Genomic DNA, 16,456 nt, shown 5'->3' with positions numbered 1-16,456 from the left:
TTGAGTGTGAATGAAGCAAACAAGGGTAAAATTCCTCTTGAATTACATATGGATTTAATAATTAGCAAGAAAGCTCTTCATAATTAGAAAAAACTGTTTAGGGGATAATGTTCAAGATGCTTGAGAATGTGTACTGTACAGTCTTGCTGGAATGCCGATGCCACAGCTAGAAGTTAATACTCTCAACCAAGAGTGAGATGCGTAGTCAGTTTCTGGCACATAAGCAAGGACAGAGTTGGGGTTTTGTTGTTGCTTTTTTAAATTTTGATTTATTTTTATTTAAAATATGTATATGTGTATTTGTGTGTGGTGGTGGGGGTATGTACACACGAGTGCAGGTACTCACATAGGCAGAAGGTGGCACTGGATCCCCCAGAGCTGGAGTTACAGGAAATTGTGAATCTCACAACATGAGATCAGCAACAGTGTCACCTACAAAAACAGTGGGCACTCTTAACCACAGAGCCATCTTTCAGCCCAGATTTCTCTTTCTTTTTTTCCTCTCTCCCCCCTCCCCGCTTTATGTATACTGGTGTTTTGCTTGCATGTATGTAAATGTATGTCTACATGCCGTGCCCTTGTAGGCCAGAAGAGGATGTCTGATCCTCTGGAATTGGAGTTACAGATTATTGTTAGTCTCCATGTGGGTTTTGGGAACTGAACTCAGGTTCTCTGGAAAAGCATCCAGTACTCTTAACTATTGAACCATTTCTTCAACCCCAGGAATATTTTGTTTTTGTTTTTGTTTTTTTTTTCCCAGACAGGATTTCTCTGTGTAGCCCTGGTTGTCCTGGAACTCACTGTGTAGACCAGGCTGGCCTCAAACTCACAGAGATTCACCTACCTCTGCCTCCCAAGTTCTGGAATTAGACCCTGAGTGCTGGGATTAAAGGCATGCCACCGTGATGCCAGGCTCCCTTGTGTTGTAAGTCTCCATTTTGCAAACTATTTAGTTCTGTTGTTTTGCATTGCATGTAGCCCAAGCTGGCCTCCAGCTTGCTATGTAACTGATGACGGCCTTCAACTGCTGGTCCTCTTGTGTTCATCTCCCATGTGTTGGATTACGAGGTTGTGTCATTTCAGGTCTTTGTTGTTTTGAGAACCATATCTAGGGCTTCTCCATTCCAAGGCAGGCACTTTATTATACATCCCCAGCATCATTTTCCAAATGTCTAAACATCCAGAGTTTATTTCTATGAAAGAAAGTTCTTTCATACTTTCTTTTGAGAGTTGCCACTATTGTAAAGAAGTCAATGTACAAAGCAATAAAAACAATAGAGTATTCTGGGTGTAAAGGACAGAAAGTCAGTAAAGATGGCTGTATTCCTCACGCATTATGGCACTGAATAAGAAGAAAGCTTCTTGTTCGGTGGAGTTTGATGGACAGACAGGCAGCCCCTGTAAAGACTTGAAAGTGTTGAAGAGGAGAGGGTGCCCTGAGGAATGGGCTGTACAGCCAGAGCCTGGGGACTGTTGTGAGCTCCTGGGCTTTATCCTGAGATGTCAGTTCAGCCCCTCAGTGCTTGTTATATACAGATATATTGTAAATAACCATTAAGTGGATCTGTTCATGTGAGTGTAGGCCTGAGACTGGTGGTTGATAATGTATACATCTGTGAAATCGCTACCGATACCACTCAATCTCCAGGATTTTACCATTACCTTACATCTTTGCTTATGGCTGTCTAAGGCTACCTCTTGCACACTTCCGGGAAACCAGTACAATTGTGTCTTTTCTAAAGATTCTATTAAATGGAGCCACACAGTATGCGGTTTGTGTCTGCCTTCTTTTGCTCAGCTTGCTGTTGTTGAAGTTTACTCAGGATGAAAGGCTTACTCCCTTTTATGCTGAGCTTTCATTGGGTTTATATAACAGACTATTTATCTCCCCACCCACTGACCGGACATTTGTGTGTGTCTCGTCCAGATTCTGGCTGTGATAACATGCTATGAACATTTGTGTGCAGGCCTGTGTCAGCACTCACTGCAACATGTATTGTAGCTAATAAGTCTAGGAAGACACCACGCCCATCCCCCTAGCCAGAGTATATGTGTTTTGGACTGGGAGCAGAGGAGGAAGAACTTGCCTCAGCACTGGAAAAACAGAGTCTCTCTTCCTCTTGAAAGAAAAGCAGCTGGTAAAAGGAGCAGTCTTGTGAGGCAAGAATGGTGTTCAGAATCCTTTTCTGAAGTGAGGATTTGTTTGTTCTCTTGGGATACTGAAATGCTGCCATGTAAACCTGGAGCTGCCATGCCTGTCTACCCTGGTTACATGAAGGAAAGTTTTGGTGGTGGTGTTTTGGTTGTATGCATGCCAGGGACAGAGAGAGAGAGAGAGAGAGAGAGAGAGAGAGAGAGAGAGAGAGAGAGAGAGAGAGAGAGAGAGAGAGAGAGAGAGAAAGAGAGAGAGCAGAACTTGGAATCCAAAGAAGTCAGTGAGTAAGAGAGGCCCCAGGGGGAAGGACATGGCAGAGACAGTTCAACTCTTAAGTTCTCAATGTCCTAGTTTCCACAGGGCCAGCCTTTCCTTAAACCTGAGGTGAGACAAGGTGCTAGCTTGAGATGGTTACAGAGGCTCTTCATCTGTGAGGAAAGAAAGACAGAAAATGGTTTCCCTGACATTTTAAACAAATATTTTATTTATTTATTATGCATACAACATTCTGCTTCCATGTATATCTGCACACCAGAAGAGGGCACCAGATCTCATAACGGATGGTTGTGAGCCACCATATGGTTTCTAGGAATTGAACTCAGGACCGCTGGAAGAGCAGTCAGTGCTCTTAACCCCTGAACCATCTCTCTAGCCCTTTCCTGACATTTTCTCTTCTGCCCATGCTTAGTTTGGCTTGACAGATGTGTATGGACATGTGCCCGTTATTGTGCCTTGCGATGGAACCTTAGGCTAGGGAGATGCCTTCCAACAGAGGAGGTGAAGCTCGTGCTGCCTGGGCTGAGGGCAGTGGAGACTGAGACTTAGAAGATAAAGTGAGAAGCAGATAGAGCACAGTAGGACTCAAGACACATTCAGTGTTCTAGATGGTATGGAGAAAGGTGGGGACATGCTGGAGATGCCACTTGCAAAGCAGGATCAGTTAGGAAAGTCTCTGAATGCCAGGTTAAGCTTATGTTGTAGACCTTGAAAACTTAACAAGTGTTACAAAGCACCAGAGGCTAGGTAGGTGGCTTCAACAATAGAAAGGTTTCTTCTCACTAGTGTGAGAATTTGATGGCAGATTTGGTTGCTTCAGACGCCTCCTTTGTGTTCTGTGTCTCCATGCTGTCTTCCCTCTCTGTTTGTTAATGTCTGCATTTCCTTTCTTATAAAGACATCAGTCAGAATGAGGTAGCATTCATCCTTCTGACCTCTTTTTAACTTAATTTCTTTTAATTGCCCAATATTGAATACCGAGTCATTCTAAGATACTGGGGGTTGGACATCTGCATACAAATTGGGAGCAGCACAATTTAGCCCACAACAGGAGCATTAAATGATTTTAAGAGGGGAAGGACATGAACAGATTCTACTCTTCTTCTTCCTGGTAACCATGTGAAGGACAGATTGAAGGAGGACAAGACCAGACATCTGAATGTTTGTTCAAGGCTTTGGGGATTGTCCAGGCAAGGTTGTTACACTACAACCAACATGGAAGATGCTGTGACCCGACAACATGTCGGGAATTCTTGCTACATGCTTGTGTACAATCCTGCAGTAGCAGAATCAGCTACATGACCTCATTTAGTTGTGAGACAGTCAACCTGGAGACAGCACCTCTTGACACAGGCTGAGGGCACACTTCTAAGTGTCCCCATCACTCACACACTTCAGATGTCAGTTACAAGTCCTAGGTTGTTTTCCTTGTGGCTCTGATGAATCAGCTACATATGGAGGTTCCCACAATCCTCTGCTTGGGTTTGATTGCTGAGTGCCAGGAGCCCACAGAACTTAGAAGGACACTTAAATTCACCACTTTATTATAGAGGACATGACAATGGATGTAGATTAAGAAATATATGCATGAAGATGTGGGCAGAGCTTCCATGCTGTCTCTAGGCTTGTCATCAAGATACCACATGTTGCACTATCCAAAAGTACTCTTGACCAGTCCTTCTGACTTTATATGGAGACTTACTGCATAGGCATGGTTGTGAATACACAGAACAAGGAGACCTAGCAAGGCCTGTATAACCACGTTCTCCTTGCCCTCTCTAAAACATTCCTTTTTCCTGGATACTTTTAGGATGAGGAGGGTCTGATGACCTATTGTCATGCAAGGTAGGTTAGAGAATTTAATTATGATGAATTGAAGGCAGGAAAGTGGGGGAAATTAAAGTTGCTGTAGCCCTCCACAGGGAAGAAAACTCTAGTGTCTAAAACCTCCCCAGAGAACGGAGTTTATAAGTGAGGAACCATGAGCAAAAACTAAAATAAAAATGATGTCACTGAGATCTTGAAAGCCTAATCCTGATGCTGCCTGATTAGAAAATAACTCACTCAAGTGTAAACTGCTTCTGAGCAGCTGCTGACTTCCAAAAGATGCTTCTGGATATTCTCTCAGAGAAAGGGAGAAAGATACTGTGGGGCAGAAGAGGTCTAGGAAGGGTTGAACTGCATTACCACTTTCCCAAAGCCTTCTAGGTTCTCAGTGTAGAAAATAATTTGTTATTTGTTACAGTTCTACGTTCACTCTGATTTTTGTAATGCAGAACTATTTTTGGTGTAGCATAATGAACAGATCATATGGAGATGGGCTTCTTGAAGTGTACTGGGTGGCAATTAATAGATGGATGGTTTGGGTAATTTTATTTTTTGAACCTCATCTTCCTTATGTGTAACTAAGGATTAAAATAGTAACAGCACTTGCCTTCCAAGTGTGTTGGAAGAATAAAATGAGATAGAGAATGAGATTTATATTTTGTTGTTTTTGATTGTTTTGTTGTTTGAAATGAAATTTCTTTTAGCCCAGACTGGCTTGAGTCTCTCCATGTAGGCTACTGATCTTCCTGCCTCTTCCTCCCAAATGTTGGGATTACAAGTGGGTTTCACCCCAGCCAGTTTATGTGGTGTTAGGGATTGAACCCAGGGCTTCATGTATGCTAGGAAAGAACTCTACTAACTGACCCTTATCCCCAGCTAATAATACTAATTTATTGTTTTGTTTTGTTTGTCTGTTCAAAGACAGGGTTTATCTGTGTAGCCCTGGCTAGTCTGTGTAGACCAGACTAGATTATCTGCTTGCCTCTGCCCCCTGAGTGCTGGGATTAAAGGCTTGCACTACCACTGACAGGCAATAAAGCATTTTAAAGACTTGTATAGCTAATACTTATTGCACTTGGCACCCTTGAAAACTGCATTTATGTCCTTAGGTAAGAATAGGAGGCAGATAATTTTTACAGAACAAACTATTGAGTGGTGCCTGCGGCCGCTGGCTGTGAACTCTCATGTACCTCTTTCTTCTGGTCCCAGATCACAGAGCATTGTTGGTTCTTATTTGTATCAACACATGAGAAAACAGGACTCTTCTCTGGGCTGTTTGAATCAAATTACCAGGAAAGGAAAAAGAAAACAATGAAGCTTGATTTCAGTAAATGCTGAAATCTGGGGAGCATGTGTAATATCACACAGACAAAAGGAAGGGATCGAGTAGACAAAAGCAGAGGAAAAGATGGAGAGAAAGCCAGAGTGGTCATATGAAAGCAGAAGACCAGATCAGAAAAACAGAGGCTTTCCCGAAATGTCTTATTTCACATGTAGTATTCCTGCCTGATTTTCTTAAGTGCAAGAACCCTGGGGGAGAAGGGAGAAGCTGTCCTTTGTAACATCATTTGAGTTTTATGCCTGGTTATCATCAACTCATTATTAATAATATTGTTGTTTGCAAGAAGTGACTCTAAGAAGTTTTGACAGGTTCATCATCATTTATAATATTTTTGTGAATGCTGTAGCTCACTTGGGTCTATCAGATGCAGGAATACAATGCAATGACCTTTAAACTAAAACCTGAAGGCTGAGTAAGGCTTAGTCCTGGCAAGAATGGGCAAAGAATAGTCCAGGCTGAGGAACGAGTTCAACTGTGGATTTCAAGGCAACTACTTTTTAGTAGGCAACATTCAGTACAAGAGATACTTCTCTCTCAAGTCCTCAAAGTTCACACTGATAGCTGCTAAGTGTCTTGGCTCAGGACAGGGCTGAAACTATTGTCAACAGTTGGGCCAGTGTTACCCACGAGGCCAGGCCTAACCCAGCCCTGGTATGAGAACAGACTCTGGGGACGTGAACTGAACTGTAGGAGCCAGTGTAGCTGAAGTGTGTTTAGTTGCCCTTAGAGATGGATACTTCAATGTAATTGTCTAGATCTTCTTGACATACCGCCATTGTTTTTCACTGTGCAAGTTTTGGGGGTGATTTGGTAACCTGTCATTTTACTGCCCCACCCCCACCCCTTCTGTGATTTCTCCTGCTGCTGCCATCCTCATCTCCAAGGACATTTTCCAGGCCAGAAGTGTCAGGGTCACTCTTCCACCATTTGTCAGGAGCAATAGATCTACCCTGGCGCTGTGGCTTTGGTGATTGATTCTCTCGGCCACTGACTCCCCTGTTCTGTTCTCTGGCTCAGGCCTCACCAGCTCAATCTGTCCCTCAGCTCCTGTCACATTTCATTCTTTGATGTCCATCCCAATTCTTCCATCCCTAAGCGCCAAATGTATTTCTCTGTAAAGGAATTCCCATAAAGCTGGCTCATCTTAGATCTCAGGAAGCAGCATCAGCCTTTGTTCTTGTTCTGTCTTCTCCTCTCACCAGCCACTCACTCTCTCGCCATCTTGATTCTACTTGTTTCCAGTGCTTAAGGTGTTCCTCAATTCACTCATTCATCTATTTAATAAATATGAATCAAATGTCTCTTATATGTTGGACAATGAGGCTCTGAAGATACACAGTGAGAAGGGACCCAGTCTCTGCCCTTGTGGAGCCTACATGTTCACAAAATTTGCCAGAATTTTAACCAAAGGACTATATCAAGCCAATGGAAGACAGGGAGATTTCTCCAACACAAGATTAGATAAATTTCTAAGCCTGATAGCTGGTGTTCCCAATCAGATTGTTAAACCAATAGACAAGGTATTCATCATAGGTCTGGAGAAAGTAGTGGGAAATGAGGTTGGTGACATTTAGAACTCTTATGGAGTCTTGAATGCCAGGATTACAAGTTTTGTTTTGTTTTTCATTTTTTCCTGACTCCAAGCAACCTTTATTTATCAGAATACAAATAATATATCACACAACATTTTCCACTTTTTGTCTAAATAAAAGCCTATTAGTTTATGCCACAGGCAGGCCCTTGTAACATCCTTACTGACTCTTCTAAAACGACTCTTCAAAGTACCTAAGAAGCAAAGATTCCATATTTTTCTGTTCATCTTGACACATTCATAGAATTATTTTGGCAAATATATCAGGACTAGGAAACCAAGCTCTATTTAATTGTCCTAACTTAGATCAGTTATTTCCCAGACAGAAATCAGGTATGACTGGGAAAGTAAGATCATTTTAGCCTAAGAAGACAGGCAATAGAAGGGTGGAACTCTATCACCTATTCCTACTTTAGGATCCTACTTTGTTTAAAACTGCCTGGCTGCACATCTCAAGAGAACAGGAACACTGTTGTCCCTGAACTTGACAGCAGGGCTGTGCTTCATCTCTCTCACAGCTCACATCTGGGAATCCCCATTGGAAATCTCTTTGTGCTGCCCACCTTCTTCCCATCAACATCTGCTTTGGAGGGCAGATGTGGATGAAGTCAAGTTTCTAAGCAAGTGGGGCAGGCCCAGAAACAACACTTCAAAGTACAGGCTGCATCCTTTCTCCTCATGCCCTGGAGTCTACAGACTTAAGCTCTGTCCTCTCTGGAAGCTGGTGCCGGTTTCCTCCCATCCAGAAAAGCTGTGACTCTTCAAAGGGATGTGGAAGTTCTTGCTGACTGACAGCCATCTGAGGAGAGGCGGCCTGTCTTGAAGGCAGGCCAAACATCTGTTGATGCTCTCTGCCTCCTCCAGGATAACTGGGCTACTGACAGCTCCCGCCTTGGTCCTGGGGTAAATCAGAGAGACATTAGAGGACAAAGAAGGCCCTTAAGAAGGCCCAGCAGAAAGTTGATATTTCTGTGTTTCTAAGCCTTCTGCCATGTTTTCCTTCCCCAGCCTTGCTGAAGTCTGAGTCTTTGGAACTGTGGGGAACAGGGTAATTCGACTTTTCTATTAAACCTCTTCCAAATGTGTGCAGGAGTCAGGTATTTGCTCTTTATCCTTTTTTAAAAAATTAGGTTGATTTATTTTATGCATATGAGAGTTTTGCTTGCCTACCTGTATGTATATGTATCACTTTGTATCTGGTGGCTTTGCAGTCTTTTTTTTTTTTTTTTTTTTTTGGACTGGTTTAGTTATTTGTTGTGTATACAGTGTTCTGCCTGCATGTCAGAAGAGGGCACCAAATCTCAATACAGATGGTTGTGAGCCACCATGTGGTTGCTGGGAATTGAACTCAGACCTCTGGAAAAGCAGTCAGTGCTCTTAACCTCTGATCATCTCTCCAGCCCTGCCTTTGGCAGTTTTAAGAAGGCATTGTACCTCTGGGGCCTGGAGTTACAGATGATAGTAAAACACCATGGAGTTGCTCAAACTTATTCTGGACCCTCTGCAAGAAGTACTCCTAACTATCTCTCCAGATCCTTGCTGTTATTCTTTTGTTTAAAAAGAAGAAAAGAGAAATATTGAGACAGACATGAGACTTAAGACTATAAGTTTATTATAAGGCGCAACAGAATGGATAAACTAAGAAGAGGAACAGGGTAATGGCTGACCGCCATGGCCGGTCGCCATAGAGAGAGAGAGCGGGGAAACAGAGAGACGGGAAAGCACATAGAGAGACAGGGAGAGAGAGAAAGAGAGAGAGAGAAAGAGGAGTAAAGGGGCAAGAGCCTATCTTTTAAAGGGGTCCTCTGCACCTGCGTACAGACTTCTTTCCCATGGAACCTTGGGCTGACCAGGGTATTGCCTGAGTGGATTCCACCAGGTAACAGGGGCAGGCCAGCATAATGCCTGAACCTTTCATTCCCACCTCTACTTATTATTAAAAAAAGGTGGGGTGTTTAGACATGGCAGGTTAAGGAATAAGGGCGTCGAATTCTTAAGACTGCTTCCTGCTGACGTGGGGGCGTTGACCATCTTTGGGGGACCCGAGAAGGTTGGGGTGCTGCCACGTCCTGGGGAAGCTGGTTGTTTCATTGTAGTCCAGGCTGTATGGAACTCCCTGGAACTTACAAGAATCCTTAGAGTTTGTGGAAACATAAGTATTAGACATGTTAGAATCATATTCATGTTAGAAGCAATTTGGCTGAAAGTATTACCATTTTAAAATAGACAGATTTTTTTTTTGACAATGAAAAGTATCTTAACCTTGACCTTGTAGTTATGATCCTATAGTGGTATTGTTGACTATGAACAGTAGCATGAGAAATAAGAGAAATCAGGAACATTTTTTATTCTTTTTAATGTCTCAACTCATTATCATCATTTAAGCCTTTTTATCCTCAGGCCTTTTTAACTACATTCTCAGACTTTTATACATCTTAGACTTTCTTATATTTATATAGATAAACCCTAAAATACCTGTTACTGGAATCTGTTTTGCTTTAAGTTAGCAAGACTATCAGTCGTCAAAAGCATCAGAGTTCTTGAGAAGGATAAGATTTTACCTGAATCAATGATTAAAGAATAACAGAGACTTGCCAGCAGGCTGCATGGACAGCCATCCCCAAGGTCCTCCATCCATAGTAGTGGGCTTCAGGACACCTGCCTTCTTGCTGATAACTTGTGACCTGTGGATTACAGACTTTGGGAAGACTCGCCTACCGTTGGCCCAAGCAACACCGGGAAAGTCGATTCCGTTGTCCTCTTGTCCATGGTCTGGAATATTTTGTACCAGTTGAGGTGAAGGGCAGGGTTGCTCAGTGACCAGCATTGTCACTGACTCGAGATGAAGCTTCTTCAATGCTCATCAGTCATCTCGGAGGAAATGGGGTGGGGCCAGCAGCTGGCCTATCTCTCTGTTATAAAAAGCTTTTTAACAAAACATTTTAAATGCCATATTCTCTAGATCTCTGAGCATTTGAGGGCTGTCTGTTTAGGATCTTAGTAGTTAAGTTTGTCTTTAGTTAGAGAAAAAATACCTTTTTGTAATAAAAGCTGTACCTTTGTAAACGACTTACAGGATAGACTGAGTGGTATAAATATTTTTTTAATTTGAAATAGAGCTTTATGATTTTAAACTTTTATCATCATTTAAAGATATATGAGTTAAATTTAAGTTGTATAGACTTAGCTTATATTTTAAGTATAGTTTAATTAGACCTTTATGACCTTAAATGTTTACCATCATTTAAAAATATATAGCAATTTAGAAATATGAGACTAAGTATAGTTTAATTTAAGTTGCATATAGAGCTAGATAAGTATAAAGTTAAATTACAGGTACAGAGATAAGCAGGACTGGATAACAGTAAAGGGGGAGTCAGATTGTAATCTCTGATCCGTACATTGTAGCAAACAGACAGGAGATTTAAAGAGACAGAGTAGATTTAAACAGAGGGCCCTGGAAAGGCACAGTATTTAGTAAACAAGCCATGAACAACAGAGCCAGTGAAAGAAGAAAAAGACAAAAAATAAAAAGAAGAAAAAGACAAAAATAAAATAAAAAGCAAAAAGATCTGGCTGACAGACAGGTTTGCTGGCAAAGAACATTGGAGCTGGGCGCGCCTACAGGTAGGTCACATGACCAAAACGGCGGCAACCTTAAGCCGCTTTTGTCTGTTTACCTGCTTGTTGGATGAAACCAGAAAGGTTCCTCTATGCATTTCCCATGGGTGAGGCAGGTGGAGAACCGGCAAAAAGCTCCTCTACGGATGCACGTCTGCCCATGGGAGTTGCCAGGGGCCTGGCCCCGAAGGGGACACAGCTGTCCCGAAACCGAAAAAGGACCCAGCAGTCCGAACTGAGAAAAGCAAAAAAGCACCGCTCCTGGAGCGGGATCCCATGCCTGACCTTTAGGAAATGCACCTAACAAGTGAAAGAAATAAAAAGCAAGATGTCAGGTGGCAGTGCTTGCCGGTGGAAGTCATTGAACTGAGTGGGTAGGCCCAAGCCAGGTCACCTGGTTATGACCAAGATGGCGGCCCCCAGGTTAGCACACGTGGCCGATGGCGACCCCCATAAGCACATTCTCAATTGCCAGAAAAGTTTCAAACCAGCAAACAAACAAAACTCTCAGAGCATCTCAAGCAGACATTGCCAACCAAGAAGAAACAGTCAGAGAAAGAACAAACAGAACAATGAGGGACATTCCCAGGTGAAAGAAAGTTCCCACTGGGAGGCAGAACTCCACTCATTTACCTATTCGCTGCCAGTAACTGAAAGATCCCGTAAAAATGTATTTCCCGTGGGCAAGGCCAAAAAATGTACAGATTACCCTGTCTGAGAGCACCCGGCCCGAAACCAAAAAATGGACCCAGATTGAACAGCGCTGGGTCTGCCCCATAGGAACGGTTTGGGTTTCTTACCGAATTGTAGCGAATAGGCAGATCAGTGAGTTCCAGAAATACTTAGTTGGAAAAGCCGCAAGTTGAGTTCCGGCATCTCAGGCTGTTGCAGGCAGGAGGGAGTGCCAGGAAAAGCGGAGATGGAAGTGGATTGTAAGGTTACCCTTAGCCTAACATGCGCCCGCCAGCAGGTCGCAGAAGGTATAAGGGCAGAGCCTTTCCACGTTGGGTGCCAAAATGTTATTCTTTTGTTTAAAAAGAAGAAAAGAGAAATATTGAGACAGACATGAGACTTAAGACTATAAGTTTATTATAAGGCGCAACAGAATGGGTAAACTAAGAAGAGGAACAGGGTAATGGCTGACCGCCATGGCCGGTCGCCATAGAGAGAGAGAGCAGGGAAACAGAGAGACGGGAAAGCACATAGAGAGACAGGGAGAGAGAGAAAGAGAGAGAGAGAAAGAGGAGTAAAGGGGCAGGAGCCTATCTTTTAAAGGGGTCCTCTGCACCTGCGTACAGACTTCTTTCCCATGGAACCTTGGGCTGACCAGGGTATTGCCTGAGTGGATTCCACCAGGTAACAGGGGCAGGCCAGCATAATGCCTGAACCTTTCACTTGCTATTTATTTATTTATTAGTTTTTCAAGACAGGGTTTCTCTGTGGCTTTGGAAGCTGTCCTGGTGAAAGGCCCGCTGCCTCTCTGTCTCCCCCCGCCTATGCCGATGCTGGGTGTTCTCTCTGGAGCAGCCGGGATGGGCTGGGAAGGATGGGGGCTGGAGAGTGCAGCACGGGCGATGCTGCTTGTCCGGGAGCTGCGAGCTGCTGCGGAGCCGCCCTGTTTCCCCCTCATCCCGCTGTCCCTGCCCCCGCCGGCCTCCACTTCCCCCGCCGCCGCACGCCCGGCTGCCGTCTTCCCTCCCAAGCCGGTTCACCCAGGCGGGGCCGCGACCCAGGCCCACCCGCCTGGCGCCGCGCCCCGGGGCTGGGGCCGATCGGGGAGAGGGCACCCCCGCCCCCACGCCCCCCGGATGGGGAACCTTCGTCCCAAGGTCAGCCACCTGGGCGCTGAGGGAGGAATCAAGTCTGTTGTACCAGACACCAGACCTTGAGAATATGCTGATCTGGAATGGCTCTGTGCCTCATTTGAACCATCCAATAGAATCCCTGTTCCTCGCTTGCGTTTTTTTCTATAAAAAGGCACCTCTCCCTTGGCTCGGGGCGCTTGGCCTCACAGAAGCTAAGTCGCCCGGGTACCCGTATCTCCAATAAAGCCTCTTGCGGTTTTGCATCCAAGATTGTGGTCTCGTTGGTTCCTGAGTACGGGGGTCTCCTCCTACGAAAGTACCTCTTTGGGGGTCTTTCACTGGAACTGGCTCTTGTAGACCAGGCTGGTTGTGAACTCACAGAAAAGTGTCTCTGAATGGACATTTGTTTGAAAGACTTATTCATCATGGTCAAAGAACAGCTTACATTTTCACACCCTCATCATTAAATCTAAAGCTCTAAATTAAGGAATTATACATTTGTAAATGGAAGGTATCTTTGGTAAATTGCCAAAAATATGGGCTTTGGAGTAATGTTTTAATTGCAAATAACTTTTCAGAAGTACAAGAAAATCCTTCCCGAAAGCTTCTGTGGGAAAGAACATGACTAATCCTTATGTCTGGAGCCAATCTCAACGCCCTTTGCCCCTACAGCCCTGAATACTCCAGAAGCACAGCCAGTGTTGCCGCTGCTGTCTGTCTACGGCCTCCATTCCTTTTCCTGCACTACTGACAGAAACTGGGAAAACACTTGCTATACTTGGTCTATAAAACTGTGGCTGCTGCTGTTACCCAAGCTTCTGGAAGGTTGGGACTGACTTTCTTCTCTACTGTGCCTACTATACAGCTCAATGTATGTTTTCCACTGAATGAAAATTTCAAGGTCAATTATTCTTATTTAATAACAGCCTAAACACCCGTTGTGTTGTGACACACTCATATAACCAGACTGAAGAAACCCTATTTATTTTCAGAAACAAAAAAATTCTCATTATCAAGTATTGCTTGGGCTGAAACATGGCTTTGACTTGATTCCCTTTTTAACTCTTTGACTTTCCTGAGGCAAATTTATTAAATCCTACCAACAGTATTCACTAATGGACCTCAGTTTTGTGGGGTTAGTGCTTCTCATTTGTGGGTTTTGTGAATATATAATAATTACCTCTTGTATAAATGAATATCAGATATGCTCCAATTCCACAGAGAAAAGAGCTCTCTTGATCATTGTCTGAAGAGACAATCACTGAGACTACGTATACTGTCCACAGATAGGAACATATTTTACCTTTTGTTCACAGGGTATCATGGTCTGTATGGAGAGCCCAGAGTCCATCCACTGCCAGTAGAGTTGTGGGACTCACCCATCTGAAGGGAAAAGGCAAAGTCTAGGGTTTTATAAAATAACATAGTTAATGTTTAATACTAACTGCATTAGTAGCCATGGATTTTCATTAGTTTGTGTCAAAGTTAATTGAATTATAAATAATAAATTTTAATATTTTATTAACTTAAAAGTAAAAACAAAGTGCCACCTTATAAAGTTGGAGACCTACTCTTGGTGGGAGGGAGAACCACACATAGAGTTATATTATGGCCAGCAGACTCATGACATGTATTGCGTGCACTCAAAGATGATCCATAATGCTAAGATTTCTTTTTTTGTTTTTTCAGCAAAATAAAATTCCGGTTTATTGTTGGACATTGTTTCACACATACATCAAACAGGACAAAAAAATAAAACAGCAACTTCATAAAAAAAAAAGGAAGAAAAAAAAGAAACCCTTTATCTTTGGCCTTTTTAACCATCTCATACAAACCAACTACTTATAGTACAGCTAGGTACATATACAAAAAAAGTTACTGGAATGCTCGGAATAAGATTGGTTTTTGTTGTTTTTGTTTTTTTACAAGTTTTTTTTTCTCCTTTGAGATTATAATGAACATGGTCACACCACAAATAAGGTCAGAAGTAGGACAGAAAACGCTCTGAAGGCTGGTTTGGTCACCCGTTATCATTAAAAATGGCTGACCCTCTAACAATATGTACAAAAATATAAAATGTAAATAAAAAATACAAACAAATTTTCCTTTTAAAGTATTTTTAAGAAAAAAAGCAGGGCCTTGGAAGTTTTGGTTCTTTTTCCCTCCCCTGTTGCAAATTCATGGTGTGGTTTTGGTGGGGTGGTGGAGAGCGCATGCCATTTGTGGGTGGCACTGCCCGCTAAGGGCGGGGCCTGCTCCTCTACTCGAAGGTGACCACGTTTAAATTCTGAGACCGGAAGTGGAGGGTGACTAGGTCACGGTGGCCTTAAGTTTAGCTTTTCCTTTCTGCTGTCTAGTCATCCTCATCGGCCTTCTGCTTCTTGGTGTCAACATCCTCATCATCTTCAGCTACCCGCTTGCCCGTAGGAGCCTCAGCTTCCTCATCTTCATCTCCATCCTCTTCCTCACTGTCACCTTCCTCCTCCTCCTCCTCCCCACCTTCTTTCTCTTCTTCATCTACCTCATTGTCAGCCTCCTGCTCCGCATTTTCCTCATTAGCATTCCCATTGGCAGGCGCGTCTCTTCCATTCTCTGCCTCCTCCACAACTTCCTTCTTCTCCTTCAAGTCCTGGAGGACTCTGGCGAGAGAGCTGCCAGAGTCTGCCCCGGAGGAGGGGGGGGAGGGGGCTGCAGCGCAGCCAGTGGAGCATGCTAAAATTTCTTTATTCAGATAAACAAAGCCCTGACACAGTAGTAGCTCGAGGCTACTAGGAGGCCGGGCTACAGTGTCTCCCTACAGACAAGTTAAAGGTTATCGTGAGCATACCCAGTTTTACCTCATAAAAGTGTTGAAGATGTGTGTCCTTTTGAAAAATGTGTGTGTGTGTGTGTGTGTGCACGTGAGCGCTCGCAACTTGTTTATACATGATCAGCTTTCTGAATTAAGATTTTTTTTCCCAAAAATAGGGTTTCTCTGTGTAACAGTCCTGGAAGTTACATTGTAGAGCAGGCTGGCCTTGAACTCTCAGAAATCCACCTACCTCTGCCTCCCAAGTGCCTCCCAAGTGCTGAGATTAAAGGCGTGCTCCACCGCCCCACCACCCCCGCCTGAATTAAGATTTTCTGGTTCTTTTTTTTTAAATATATATATTTTATTTTTATTTTGTGTGCATTGGTGTTTTGCCTGCATGTATGTCTATGTGAAGTTGTCAGATCTTAGAGTTACAGATAGTTGAGCTGCCATGTGGGTGCTGGGAATTGAACCTCGGTCTTCTGGAAGAGCAGTTAGTGCTCTTAACCACTGTACCATGTTTCCAGCCCTAAGGGGTTTTTTTTGGTTTTGTTTTTGTTTTTTATTACATATACAGTATTCTGCCTGCATGTATGCCTGCATGCCAGAAGAGGGCACCAGATCTCATCACAGATGGCTGTGGTCACCACGTGGTTGCTGGGAGTTGAGCTCTTCTTCTGGAAGAGCAGCTAATGGTGCTCTTAACTGCTGAGCCATTTCTCCAGCCCCTTCAGATTTAAAAACTTCAGATTTCCATCTGTCCTGATGGTTCTGGAGAGATGGGTCATCAGAGAAAGGTAATTGTAGCTAACTCTGATGAGTGCGATCCCAGTGTCTCACATGGTGGAAGCAGAGAACTGACTCGCACAAGTTGTCCTCAGACTTCCACACATGTGCACATACATATAAATAAAAGTAATGAAAATTATTTTAAAGTGAAGGAACCAGCTTCCCTTTTGGCAGCCATAACAGCCGAACACGTGCTTGCCATAAACCTGCCTTGGTCACTTAGAGGTCAGATGCCTGTCTCGTGACAAGGAACCCATCA

At 43.5% G+C, this 16,456-nt stretch overlaps 1 protein-coding gene across 1 annotated transcript; it reads right to left on the bottom strand.

The window, feature by feature from the left end:
- Positions 1 to 14,519: 14,519 nt before the first annotated feature.
- LOC113836432 (prothymosin alpha) lies at positions 14,520 to 15,544 on the bottom strand. The gene is made up of 2 exons (XM_035447028.1): positions 15,533 to 15,544; positions 14,520 to 15,411 (listed from the first exon to the last, which is right to left on the bottom strand). The coding sequence occupies exons 1-2, from the start codon at positions 15,542 to 15,544 to the stop codon at positions 14,971 to 14,973; spliced, it is 453 nt and encodes a 150-aa protein (XP_035302919.1). The 3' UTR covers positions 14,520 to 14,970.
- Positions 15,545 to 16,456: the final 912 nt, after the last annotated feature.

This window comes from Cricetulus griseus, chromosome 6, assembly GCF_003668045.3.
Source record: "Cricetulus griseus strain 17A/GY chromosome 6, alternate assembly CriGri-PICRH-1.0, whole genome shotgun sequence".
Taxonomy (NCBI): Eukaryota; Metazoa; Chordata; class Mammalia; order Rodentia; family Cricetidae; genus Cricetulus; species Cricetulus griseus.
This window is presented reverse-complemented; position numbering and strand designations above follow the sequence as displayed.